This window comes from Tasmannia lanceolata, unplaced genomic scaffold (assembly GCF_043159265.1).
Source record: "Tasmannia lanceolata isolate RefF3 unplaced genomic scaffold, GAP_Taslan_0.1 ptg000020l, whole genome shotgun sequence".
Classification (NCBI taxonomy): Eukaryota; Viridiplantae; Streptophyta; class Magnoliopsida; order Canellales; family Winteraceae; genus Tasmannia; species Tasmannia lanceolata.
In genome coordinates this window covers 3,315,177-3,329,075 of record NW_027518697.1, presented here as the reverse complement: position 1 = coordinate 3,329,075, position 13,899 = coordinate 3,315,177, and the positions used below count along the sequence as shown (strand labels likewise).

General features: G+C 37.9%; 1 protein-coding gene across 2 annotated transcripts; it reads right to left on the bottom strand.

Moving 5' to 3' along the window:
* Positions 1–1,722: 1,722 nt before the first annotated feature.
* On the bottom strand, positions 1,723–13,891 carry LOC143854282 (uncharacterized). 2 transcript variants are annotated; one of them, XM_077364160.1, is made up of 12 exons: positions 13,530–13,891; positions 12,206–12,822; positions 9,890–10,783; positions 9,550–9,798; positions 9,146–9,451; positions 8,316–8,552; positions 7,372–7,623; positions 6,402–7,298; positions 5,921–5,976; positions 5,737–5,827; positions 2,883–3,024; positions 1,723–2,152 (listed from the first exon to the last, which is right to left on the bottom strand). In XM_077364160.1, exons 2-11 carry the CDS (start codon positions 12,779–12,781, stop codon positions 2,917–2,919), a joined length of 3,666 nt encoding a protein of 1,221 aa, XP_077220275.1. In that variant the 5' UTR covers positions 12,782–12,822; positions 13,530–13,891; the 3' UTR covers positions 1,723–2,152; positions 2,883–2,916. The 2 variants fall into 2 exon arrangements, with proteins under 2 accessions (XP_077220275.1, XP_077220276.1); XM_077364161.1 differs by having other exon boundaries at positions 9,556–9,798.
* Positions 13,892–13,899: the final 8 nt, after the last annotated feature.

Genomic DNA, 13,899 nt, shown 5'->3' with positions numbered 1-13,899 from the left:
TCTAGCTAAGGGTGCAACGTTTTAGTGGACTAGCTGGTATCCTTCGCCTATTTGCGTCACGAGTCTAAGCTGGATTGGGTTGGGTTGGGTTGGGTTCGGGTCGAGTTGCAGCCCGACTCGACTGAAACCTGATATTTTTATCATTTTTTTTGTAAGCTTAAAAACTCAGATTGGTTCGGTTTCAAACTCGGTTTGGGTTTGGGTTGGGAAAAGGGTTCCTCAGGTCAGGTAGTTGGAAATTGGTTTAGGTCAGGTTCAGGTTCAGGTTGAGTAAATGGTTCCTGAGGTCAGGTTTGGGTTGGCCTCAACCTGTCCCGAGTTGAACACCTATTCTCAATAATAAAAGTGAATATTATTAAGAAGGATTTGCTAGAGACAATCACAGAAGGCAGTTCGTGGGCCGGCAGTTGCATGAGAGAGCACTCAAATAGGCTCACTCTTCAACCAATTTTGTCTTAATCATTCAATTCATCTGAGGTGGCTGCACACTCATGCAATAGCCGCCCGCAAAATGCCTTCTACTGTAGTCCCTAGCAAATCCCTTGTTAAGATGAGGAATGCGAAATTGAAGGCAATTTCGCGTAAAGCCATTTTGGCTGAAAAGCATGATAGAGCAGCCACACAGGCTCACTTTTTAGCAGATTTTGTCTTACAGTTGAGTTTATCATATTCATTCAATTCGATGATAAACCAATGCAAGGTAAGCTAGATTACTTTGAAATGGTTTACTCCGAAATGGGTTATCCCTCGTATCTACCCTCACTGGATTTCATCTTTTTTCTCAATCAACATATTTTTAAAACCCTATAAAGAATAAGGACTTGGTTGTAATTTTATATGTTTAAGAGGATGTTGTTACAATATAGAAAGTTCATTGGGACTTTCTTATAAAACTCCTACTTTTCAACTTATCTGTGTATATTGGACCCTAATTAATACGATAAAGGAACTCCATATATTACAGTTGTATTGGTCATATGGACTATAAAAATTCAAACTAGCAACTCATCCCCAGTGGTTGTCACAATATCATTCAATCAAACTGGGGCAACAGAAATTACCCCTTTATTAGCAGATTCTTTGATTTATCTGCTTATATTTTCCTCCAAGGCTCTGTTTCTTTTGACGTGAAATGGGGTTAAAACAATTTTCATGACATTTTTAAGTAAAAAATGGGAGTAAAATTTGTTATATGAATTTAATATTCAGTGATAGGCCGATGTAATAGAGATATTTGCACACCCTGAGTAGAAGTAAGTTTGGTCCCTGGTGAAAGCTATTAAAAAACATTGCATGCTGGAAGCCCTTAAGAACAAAGATTGTTTCATGGTCATTCAGAAATCTAGGCAAGAAATGTGAGCTCTGATTGTGGGGTTGTGGGTCAAAACAAGGGGCAATGTTGAAACCTAACTGAAGAACCAAACACAAGTGGTGAGGGCTCAGTGACTTTCACTAGCATTTCTATATCCCAGCTCAAGAAACACAATTTCAGTAAGATAAGCTGCATAGCAGAAAGGAATTCCATGTTTTGTGGTTTTGGTTTCAGAAAGTACATCCCTACATCCCTTCTGCATCTACATAATTCAATCAAGTTTAAATAGAAACAAGAACCTACTAACTGGTTAGTACCAGTTGTAAAGCATATATATATATATATATATATATATATATATATATATATATATATATATATTATAAATCAGTCAAGATCATAAGAGTAACTTGTGGCAAGAAGAACATTAATGAACATAACACAAACCAGAGACACAAAAATGCACAGTTCAGCTAGAGATAAAACAACAAAACAGGAAAGAAAGATCCTATAAGTTCTATGATCAATTGGAGAAGAACAGGCATCAGCATAGAATCTGAATAATCTCCCAAAAAAAGTTCACTGTGAATCTTCTATGATCTTGACTTGAGTATAGAAAGTGCAGTAGACTTTACAGGGCTACGTCCTCCGCTCCAGAAGGAACCTAAAGGAACTAAGAAGAGGAAACCTCAGAGAAAAAGCACACCAAAATAAAAGTAGAGATCACCTTCCAGTTGATGGAAAGCATCTGAAAGTAAAGTGGCCAGGATTAATGCCTGAATTAAGCTCTCAGACATACGCTGTTGGGCCGAGAATCTCTACTACAAGTGCCCTGGAGATCTGCAAAACACAGTTTTTTGCCAAAATGTGTCATTAGAAAACTGATAATAGCAAATCAAACACCAATCAGAGCCAACTTCCGAAATATCAAACTGTACATACAGCAAAAGTTTCAACAGTACTACAGAAACTACCTATGCTGTTTGGGTAAAAAAGCCACATCTAAGACCATTAATTAAAGCAAAAGTCTGGAAAGCACAATAATTTCTCCAAATAAAATGGTAACTTTGCCAGACATTCTGAAGACAGAATTGCCTCATCACAGAAATCCTTCAGAATAACAACACCACATAGATAGTGCATGCGAGACATTTCAGGAGGATCTGATACAGCCTCATTACTTTTCTATGAAACTTTGACATGCAACACGTGCGTGTATGTGTCCCCAGTGTCCATCAGGACAACTACAATAGACTTTATCACGGGTAAGTGTGGTTTTAAATTTTGGCCGAAATATTCTTTTTCGGTCAAATTTTTTTTGTTTCAGACAGGACCAACACAAAATCCACATGGATTTGTGTTAGCCCAATATTTCGGTCGAAATTTCAAGAAGTCGACTGAAAGAATATCGTTTTGATCGATATGATAGAAACAGCAACCAAAAAGTGAAAAACAGTAAAAAAAAACATGGATTTACATGACAGTTCCTATGGATTCATGGCATAAAGCAGTTTTTCTCGTTAAAAAACCCCGAAACTATTATTGTAAATCTGTAAAAAAAAAAAAATACCTGAAGCATGCAATCTGAATTTTGTCTCCCTTTTTCATCTCGCTTCTTCTTTGATTGCTTTGGGCTGCAGCTCATATCTCAGAAAACCACTAGTGCCGACCTGTTGCTCTTCCCAACAGACATGTTGTTCTTCCAATTTTATCTGGAGAAACCTTCAATTTATACTACTATCCTTCTAAAAAACCATCAACATATAATTTCATTTTGAAATGTGGAAATAAAAAAAAATTCCCGACAATTTTTTTTGTTTTTTGCCAGAAATGCTTTTCTTACAATCCAAACAGGACCTTCAAGCCCTGTTTTGATTGCAGGAAAAATTTTCTTCCTAGGCCTTTTATTTCCACTATCATTATAAATTAAAGTCCCTTTAAATGAAACTTGAACTGTTATGGTTCAAGTCACCTTTTTTGATATGTTATCATACATTTTGGGTTTAGAATTCACTTTACTAACAGACATATGCGACAACGCATGTCACTAGGTGCTAACATTATTAAACTATTAAGGTTGGCTTTACTGCTCATGTGATGGTTTAAGTGTGTATTTGTGCTTATTCTAGCTCTTCCTGAAGTTTCATCTTAAAATGTCATCACTTGCATATGTTTTTGATACGTTTATGTAATTTTACAAGATTTCCACAGAAATTTCCAACCGAAACCAAAATATTTTCGTTTCCATGTTGACTAAAACCGAAACCAAAATTTAAAACCTTGGGGTAACTACTGCCACAGTTAGCTTAGTAGTGCCTTTTCAATGTTGGTAACCACATACAGCCCAAGTGATTGGGTCTTCACTGCCCTTTTTGTAACTAAGCTGACTTGGAACAAGTATATGAAGAGGGCTTATAAATAGGTACAAGACATTTTTTTTTTGTAGCACCATATAAGGGGTCAACAGCTTTGAATAATTACTGTTACTTTCAACATAGGTGGCTTTCACTTTAGTGCAAAATCCAGGCACTAATGACAAACAACCATCGTATCCCAAATTAGCGTTGCGCTGTTTATCATGAAAGCATGGTACTCTCTAGGTATCCAAGCATGGCATAATAAATAGATACTTTACACAAATTAGTATATATGCAAGTTGAGACTAAACAAATATACTGAACAGAAATGATAGTATGTTTGGCTGGTCAAAGTTCTATCTCCACATGATCATGTGGAGAGTGATATGTACCCTTCATGTGGTCAGGGTCCATCTAGGATGAAACAGCCCAAATATCATACCAAGTTATCAAACCACTGATAATATCTTTAATTGTCCATTTGGAGGAATGATTACAATTATTGTTTTGAAAATATGCAATTTAGGATTAAAATCCAAATCTTATGAATTTCGATTTGAATCGCATGATTGAATCTTAATTTGCATGAATTTTGCAATTTTCAATTGAATCTTATGATTCATGCCATTTATCCCAATTAAATTTTGTACAAAAGAAAATAGTAATTTCATTTCCCTTCTGCATTAGAAGAAGCCTTCGAAGACCCTCCCATGAGAAGGAAGAAGATAGAAGCTGTTCGAACGAATCGAACCAGTTTGAATCAGTCAAGGGCAGTGCATGAGGGCAATACCTACATCGATGAGTGAGACGGCTATAATAAGGACAATATCAACGATTTACCCATTTTTTAAAATTGGTATTTGTCATTTTATTTTTTTATTTTTTTTGGAATGGTTGATATTTGTCATTTGATGTTTGAGACTTTTGAGAAATGATACGATCTTGTGTCTTTTATTAATTTAAGATTAGGGAAATGACATATTTGCCCCCAGTTTTTACTTGGGACAGCTCCCTCTACTCTACAGTAAAAGATCAGTCATTGATACACTAGAGGGGATTGCCCCTGGTAAAAAAAGGGTGGATATATCACTTCCCTAAGATTATTATCCAATATGCATTGGTTTGTATGGGAAATCCTCAGGAATTTTTTTCCGAAATCCGTTAGGACCTTCAGCAAAAAGAATGTAGCTTTGGGGATTGGGAGATGCCCTTTCGGCTTCAAGCTCAAGTGCAAGCGGAGTCAACTTGTTCAGCCCAACACTGGGAGGGGCAAAGTCACTCGCTATTAGCTCGTGAAATCGTTGTCTTTGTCGTCTCGCTGTGGAACATACCAAAGAAGTCACTAAGGACCCACCGAGCTCTTTGTTTCACCAAATATGCTGTTCCATTGCTAGGTAGCAAGAGCAGAGAGCTCTTAGCGGGGCCCGAGCGGAACATACTAAAGAAGTCACTAAGGACCCACCGAGCTCTTTGTTTCACCAAATATGATGTTCAATCGATTATATAAGTTCACATTCTTTTTTTTTAAGAGTTCTACACAGATATGTGCGATCGAAACATTGCTAATACGAGACCACCTACCACTAGTCTTCGGTAGCGCGGGAAGAGCCCCTACCCTATAGTTTGAAACTAGCTCTGAATCAAAGAAGCTAGCATAGCATACCGAAAAAATGCTCAACCATTTCTGAAGACTATAATTTGTATTACGGTATTAAATTGAGCTTCTATTTAAATGAATGGGTTTGGATAAAAATAAATAAATAAATTTGTATTTTATTATCCTACAACTTGTTTATAAAATTTTATATTTTTTACGATTGATGATTCTGTATGATTCGAACGCTATTACCATTTGTTTCGAATTTTCAAAACAATGATTAAAAGCATTCAACCAGTGTGAGTTTTGCGCCACTACGCCATCCATGTTGGATCCATTGGATACCGATGGTCCAGATCACGATGCATAGAGAGAAGTAAATGGTTTGTTTTTTGTGTGTGCATGGCCTTGGGGATGGGAAATGGAACCACTCCTTCATGTCACACAATAAGATCAAGAAAACAACAAACCTTCCTGATGTTTGTTATGTTTGATTCACCTCTTCCCATCACTTTACCCACAGCATTTGCAGGGATTGTCACCTCGACACTTGAAGTCAATCTACACAGGCGCAATAATAAAAATAGAGTTAAATAAATAAGCTGAAGATACAACGGGAAGAACGAACACGAACTCCGGGTCAGAGATACAAACCCGCCATATGACTTCAATAAATATGAAGGAATGGATCCATAGCAAGTCTCTCCAACCTTCACATAAAGTATAGACAAAAAAATGTAATGGTTAACGAAGGGAGAAGTTTGTACATATGTGGCATTTCACATGCACAAAAGATTAAATAAAAAACAAATAAAGTTTCTGAGGTTATGACCACAGTGCAGCAGTTCTCAATATTCAAATATTAGGACTTGTGTCAAAAAATTCGATTTCCAACCAGACCTATTGCAAGTAAATGAATAATATGGCTGAGTTGAAAAAATTGGTTCGGTCGGTTATTTCACATGGGCTTGCGCAATTTTTCTTCTTTCTAAAATTGTAGCCAGGAATCAGTGTATGCTTATCCAGGCCAAACAACACACAGTTCCAAGTCAAAATTCGTAGTATAGTTAATGACAACAAATAAGAGATGAAAGAATAGAAAATGATGTTGTGCACATGACACAATACAAAGTACCTGCAAAGATCCATACCCATACAGGTTGCTAGTAGAAAGCATGTCCAACCCACTTCCAGTTTCGACCTGTTGAACAAAACCTGGAGGAGCACTAGGAATAACTGAGGGTGCAGAGAGACCACTCGAGTTCCCAGAATCAATAGCAGGAGCACTGCAACCATCTTTCCTATCCTGCAAAGATCCATATCCACAAGGGTTGCTACTAGAAGGCATGCCCAACCCACTTGTAGGTTTGAACTCTTGATCAAAACCTGGAGGAACACTAGGAATAACTGAAGGTACAAACAGACCACACGGGTTGCTGGTTGAAAGCATACCCAACCCGCTTCCAGTTTCGACCTGTTGATCATAACCTAAAGAAACAACCGAAGGAACACTAGAAATAACTGAAGGTGTAGAGAGACCACCCGAGTACCTAGAATCAATAGCAGGATCACTGAAACCATCTTTCCTATCCAGCAAAGATCCATATCCATCCAGGTTGCTACTAGAAAGCAAGCTCAACCCGCTAACTGTTTTGACCTGTTGATCATAACCTAAAGAAACAACAGGAGGAACAGTAGGCAAACCTATAGGTTCGGAGAGACCACTTGAGTAAATAGAATTAGCAGCAGGAGAACTGCAACCACCTTCCCTATCTTGCAAAGGTCCATATCCATCCAAGTTGCTAGTAGAAACCATGCCCAACCTGCTTCCAATTTCGACCTGTTGATCATAACATAAAGAAACAACCGGAGGAACCGTAGGCAAAACTGAAGGTTCGGAGAGACCACTTGAGTACGCAGAATCGGTAACAGGAGCACTGAGACCACCTTTCCTATGCTTCAAAACATATTCTCTAAGCCTTAAAATAATCTGAACAAGTGCGTCTTTCACACTACCAACCTCCCCAATCCCCTGAAGGAACAAGAGAAAACAATTACTGCTTGAACAAAAAAAAAAAAACAAGTATAAGGTGCACATAATAAACCTCAATAAGCTCATCGTGATTGTCAGCACGGCTTGGCTTTTCAATTTTCGAGATATGGACATCAGCTTCCGTTCTCTTATGCGTCTCAACCAACCCGCTTCCAGTCTCGCCATGTTGATCATAACCTAAAGAAGCAACCGGAGAATCACCAGGAGCACTGCGACCACCTTCCCTATCCTTTAAAGCATATTCTCTAAGCCTTAAAATAATTTGAACAAGTGCATCTCTCACACTACCAACCTCTCCAATCACCTGGATGAACAAGAGAAAAGTAAAGTTTTGAAAATTACAAGGGATATAATAAATAAAAATTTTAAAACTGCAAGGCATATAATAAAACAATTGCCATTTGAACAAAAATAAAACGAGTATATGGTGCAGCCAGAATAGGAGGGGTGCTTAGAAATGATCGAGGAGTTGTTGTTTGGGCCTTCGCGGGTCCTATGGGGATAGCGGATGCTTATGAAGCAGAGGTTAGAGCTGCTCATCAAGGTTTTAAGTTTTTGGCGTCAAAGGGGTTGATAACGTTGTGGTAGAAGGAGACTCCTTAAATGACATCAGATGGCTTTGAGGATCTCCAAAGATTCCATGGAGGTTTGATAGATACTTTGATGAGATCTTAGATTGTTCTAGATCGATGACTCTATCCTTTAAGCATGTACGACGGTCAGCAAACGAGGTGGCCAACAATTTGGCAAATTGGGGGTGTCGAAACGGTCATCAAACGAGGTGGCCAACAATTTGGCAAATTGGGGGTGTCGAAAGAAGGCTTGGCCCTTTTTTACTCTCTTCCCCCCGTAATTTCTCTTTGTTTCTGTTGTTTTTATCAATGATGTATCCCTTTCTCTCGGTTCTCTTTGTACTTTAACCATCTAGGTCTTTTTTAATAAAATTGGCGGTCATTCAAAAAAAAAAAAAAACAAGTATAAGGTGCAGACATAAACCTCAATGATCTTTTCGTGACTATCAGCATGGCTTGGCTTTTCACTTTTTGACATACGGACAGCAGCTTCAGTTTTCTTACAAATGCTAACCAACCCATTTCCATTTTCGCCACTCGAGTACACAGAATCATCAGCAGGAGCACTGCAACCACCTTCCATATCCTTCAAAGCACCATCTCTAAGCCTTAAAATAATCTGAACAAGTGCATCTCTCACACTACCAACCTCTCCAATCACCTAGATGAACAAGAGAAAAGTAAAATTTTGAAAATTGCAAGGCATATAATAAAACAAGGGAAGTGATATCTACACTGCCATTATATTATAAGTGGCTAAAGCAGATTGTCATTTTGCGAAACTTACGGGCTAGGGAAGTCATACTTACCCCAGCCGGTTTATCTCTAAATATTTGGAGAAAAAAAAAAGTTGAAAAGGGGAAATAGGAGAAAATTGGGGGAGCCCTATTTTTTCAAAAACTCGCTAAATCCCTCCCTCCCTCCCTCCCTCTGACTTCTTTCGAACAGTTGCAATGCTGAAAGGTAATTTCCTTCTATTCTTCTCGAAAGGGTTTCTTGAGTTTCAGTGTTCAATGCATTGGCTAGATTCAATATCCCTTTTCTTATAGTTTTTCTTGAATAGCCATTTATCTTTTTGGTGTTGATAATTTGGGAATGCTTAATCGTGGGGGTAAGTATGACTTCCCCAGCCCGTAAGCTTCTCAAAATAACAATCTGCTTTCGCTACTTATAATATAATAGCAGTAAGAATATCATTTCCCATTAATTACCACTTGAACAAAAACAAAACAAATATAAAGTGAAGACATGAACCTCAACAAGCTCTTCGTGACTTTCATCATGGCTAGGCTTTTCAGTTTTCGAGATACAGACATCAGCTTCAGCTCTCTTACACACCTCCCCCAACCCGCTTTCAGTTTCGCCATGCTGATCGTAACCTAAAGAAGCTACCAGAGGAGCCCCAGCCAATACAGAAGGAGGCACGGAGAGACCACTCGAGTACACATAATCATAAGCAGGAGCAATGCGACCACCTTCCCTATCCTTCAAAGCATCATTTCTAAGCCTTAAAATAATTTTAACAAGTGCATCTCTCACATTAACGACCTTTCCAACAACCTGGATGAACAAGAGAAAAGTAAATCTTTGAAAACTTCAAGGCATATAATAAAGTAATTACCACTTAGAATAAACATAAAATAAGTTAAGGTGCATACATAAACCTCAACAAGCTCTTCGTGACTATCTGCACAGCTTGGCTTTTCACTTCTCACAATACGGACATCAGCTTTAGTTCTCTTACAAATCTCATTAATAATTGAACCATCCTTGCCAATAAGGCAACCAATATTCTTAGATGGAACAAGGAGACAGATGCTAACATTGTCATCATTGTCGATTTCATTGATTTTTCCTTGCAGTAAAAGAACAGCTTCGACTGCAGTGGACTTCAGATCATCCACATGCTGCCAAAAAATTTATATATATCATTTGTGATCACCATGGTGGGAAAGAGAAAAAGGACATAACTAAAGGAACAATGGTAACATGCCTAACCTCCGTAGAAGTGACAGTGATAACACATTCATCTCTATCGTTTTTTGCATCTTCAATCTCGATTCGAGCACCAGTTGCCTGCTTCACATATTTAATGGAACTCCCTCCCTTGCCAATTACACAGCCTATCTTGTCAGATGGGCATAATACCCGTAAAATTAAGTTTTCAGATTGAGATGGACCACCACACCCAGAAACAACAGGAAGGGCAGAGGAAGAAATAGGCCGTGGAGTATCAGCATACCCCTGAAGATCTGGGATATGTTGCGTCGTACCCATGACTGATGACACAGACGTAGCAGGGGGAGCCATAGCTTCTGAACCATGATAAAGCCCCCTGGTTGGATAAATAGGGACGTCTGAAGGTATACTGATGCTTGGAGAAAGATCAGGCACAGTTGTATCAGGACAAATATCTTCGCTTGGGACGTCTGATGGAATACTGATGCTTGGGGCTTCCCTTGGGACGTCTGATGGAATACTGATGCTTGGGGGAAGATCAGAGACAATTGTATCAAGAAGAACATCTTCCATTGGGACGTCTGACGGAATACTGATGCTTGGGGGAAGATCGGGGATAGTTGTATCAAGAGAAACATCTTCCCATGGGACGTCTGATGGAATACTGATGCTTGGGGGAAGATCGGAGACAGCTGTATCAAGAGAAACATCTTCCCTTGGGACGTCTGATGGAATACTGATGCTTGGGGGAAGATCGGAGACAGTTGTATCAAGAGAAATATCTTCCCTTGGGACGTCTGATGGAATACTGATGCTTGGGGGACGATTGGACATGGTTGTGACAAGAGAAATATCTTCCCTTGGAGAGAATTTGTACATGATTGCAGATACTGCAAATAATGCTTTCATTACTGCCTCCGCATCACCAGTTATCTGCTCATAAAAATAATAATAGAACTCAGACATAATAAAAGGAAAAAAATCCTGAGATGGCACATGGAAATGAGGGATAAAGGCAAAAATTTATTTCTAGAAATAGAATTCTACGATTTGGAGATAGAGGTTCCGGCCAGCTGTCTTGCATGAAAACTGAAAATCAAATTTGGAGTCCACCTGCCCATAAACAGTTGGATAACTGATGGATTATAATCTCACACATTTCTAAAGGGCAAACATTGGGATTAATATTTAGCATTCTAGATCTAAATGTTGGAATGTAGCGAGAATATAAATTACACCACATAAAATTCCTTATTTTTTGTGTACCGCACTATTTGAGTCTTCACATTGCAGAGTATCCTACTTTAGGAGTGACTTTGATAGTGACTTTTCATTCCGTGGTTGCTTAATAATTTGTAAGTTACAGCTCAGGTCTCCTGGAATTCAGGATGCAAAGTGGGCAGTCTCAAACAATTCAGCATATTATAGCAATGTGTACCAAAGTATAACGAGTCTTCAAATGTCAGAATGTCCTATTTTAGGAGTGATTTTACTCATTGTTGCTTAGTAGTTGAAAAGTTACAGTTAAAGTCTCAGGTAGTTCAGGGTACGGAATAGGCAGCCTGCAGCTCCAAGGGTATTAAATATTGTCAGTGAAACAAGTCAGAAGACAAGAAGTAGCATGCGACCATCAGCTAAAATGCTTGATGAGGAACAATTACTGTCTGAAAAACCTCAAGACAAAAATTGACTCGGACGACTCTGTTTCAGCACTAACTTTAAAAAAAAAAAAAAATCTTCGACTTGGCTAAGTCAATAAAAAGCATGGATGTCTCCAAAACACAGCAATTATTCTAAACCATAAAATAATTGACTAATCAATTGGCCTGCAGAAAAGGACTAATCAAATGACATTGCATTAAGCATGAATATTGTATGAAAAACATATTAGAATTCAACTGCTCCAAGTACAGTTGAATCCATAGAAAATAATACATGTTTCGACTTGAATCTTACCTGTATGTACATGAATCAAACAATTCAGTAAAAAAGAAATGGAATAGGACTCCATCTTTGTCAATGGCTTTAAATCAGTTCTAATTCATGGTTTGGAGGGAAACGAATTGAATTCACATATACATTCTATAACCAATTATAAGCTTTCCAATATCTGAATGTTACGCTGAAGCAGTTCATTACCAGATGCTATGAAATATTATAAATTGGCAAAGAGTTGATAGAAAATGTTAAATTATGGTCAATCTGGCAATATCATTAAGTTATAAACATTTTTATTAATTTCCAAAAACAACTAAGATCTATGATTGGCTTCGTGATTTAATTTGAAGCAACCCTCTTATGAATCCACATTCCAGTTCCATTTTCAGAACATTGGTGAATAGGAAAGATAATTACCAGAACAAAGGTGTCGAAGTCCATTGCACAAGAATGTGTGGGGTCATTGGGATCCTTACGAGTGACCTTGATATTCGCCCTTGTCTTGGATGTCAGTTTCTTGATGGTACTCCCGGATTTACCAATAACTCTTGCCACTTGGCTACCCGGGACGAGAATATGAGCCTCCACTTTACAATTCTTGTCAGAATCCGCAACATTAGCCACCGCATTCGATATAACAGCATGAACTTTGAGAAGAGCATATTGCGCAGGGCATAGAGGTTTGATATAATCCACATCAACCTCTACATCATCCTTATGCCTGACATGACAATGGGCAGCTATAACCCTCTCATTTGCCCCTGGGAAAAGATCAAAAACTTGGATCTTTGAACGTGTTTCTTGCCTTAGGTTTTTTATCACCATGCCCCACTTACCAATCACCCTTCCAATAACACTTTCAGGGCAAAGTATGCGATAGACAACCAACTCTCCATCACCTGAGTTGTCTTTGTTATTAAATCTTCGCTTCTGGGATTTTTCATCACCATCAGTATCCTTCGTTAGGCGGGTACGCTTGCCAGTTTCACCCATGCCAGAAATGAAAATGTTCTTGGTGGAGCATAAATGGCCTCCTGATTGTTCAAAAGCAAAGAACTTCTACAAATGAATGAAAATCCCAATTGCAGTGAAAATAACATTTGATACATTTTCCACCAATAGGCAATATAGATTCTAGAAACATTGATAGTAAAATATAAAAAAAAATTCATGCTGAAAGGGAAAACATGTGGCATGGTTTATTCAAGAAAATAAAAAGGAAGTAAAACCAAAAATTCTTCCTAACTGAAAGAAACAAACAGTAATCATAACCCTCTCCTACAGGGACTCTAAATGGTCACCCATTTATCCATCACGTATATCTTTGACCCATATCAAAGAAACAGTGGAATAATCCTTAAAAGAGAAAGAAACCAATGAATAAGAAGAAAAAAATGGTATAAAAAGATAAAAAGAGCAAATAACCCATGGAATAGAACAATAGCATACATTTTAAAAGGGTGGGTGATCTAACAAGAAAGATACATAAAGAAGAGCAGAACATTTTCAAAGAGTCTTTACATTAAGAAATCAATGATTAGAAAGAAAAATGAGGTAATACAACATTAAAGCCAGAACACATGAAATAAAGCAATCCAAATCTTATCCATCAAGTAGAGATATTTAGGCAAAAATACAAGGAAAAAATCATATTTCTCACATTTTTTCAAGAGAAATAAAAAAACTAAGAACAACAGGAGAAGAAAAATTAGAAGAGAATGAAGAAGAGAGGAAGTAGTACCTGTATAGTGAAAAGAAAGATAGATCAAAACCCTAATACTATAAAGCTGAGAGATATGAGATATGCTTAGTTTGGGGTAAAACTAATCCCTACCCTTGCCACCTTTCTAGTTATAGAATGTTCTATCTGAACCATTGACCAAAAAAAAATAAAAAATGTTGTATCTGAAATTTTGCAGGAATCTCTCTGCAAATTGCACCAGAATTGTGTTTGCTTCTGATATGAACTTTGTTTAGAGATCTGTAGCTCACACCCAAAACAGAGTATCGGAAAAGAGAAATGGAGAGACCGTTCAGAGAAGGAAAAATAAGAACACAGAAGAGAAGAGATGAGAGAAGAAGAAGAGCAAGGAGACAAAAGATATTTTTCA

What these genes read in the sequence shown, in the direction of transcription:
- LOC143854282 (XM_077364160.1), bottom strand. Translation starts at nt 12,781, where the DNA reads ATGGGTGAAACTGGCAAGCGTACCCGCCTAACGAAGGATACTGATGGT. An exon ending in GTCACGAAAAGATCATTGAG is followed by an intron (nt 7,624 to 8,315) that starts GTTTATGTCTGC and finishes TTGTTCATCCAG; the next exon opens with GTGATTGGAGAGGTTGGTAG. An exon ending in TTATTGAAGTCATATGGCGG is followed by an intron (nt 5,828 to 5,920) that starts GTTTGTATCTCT and finishes GCGCCTGTGTAG; the next exon opens with ATTGACTTCAAGTGTCGAGG.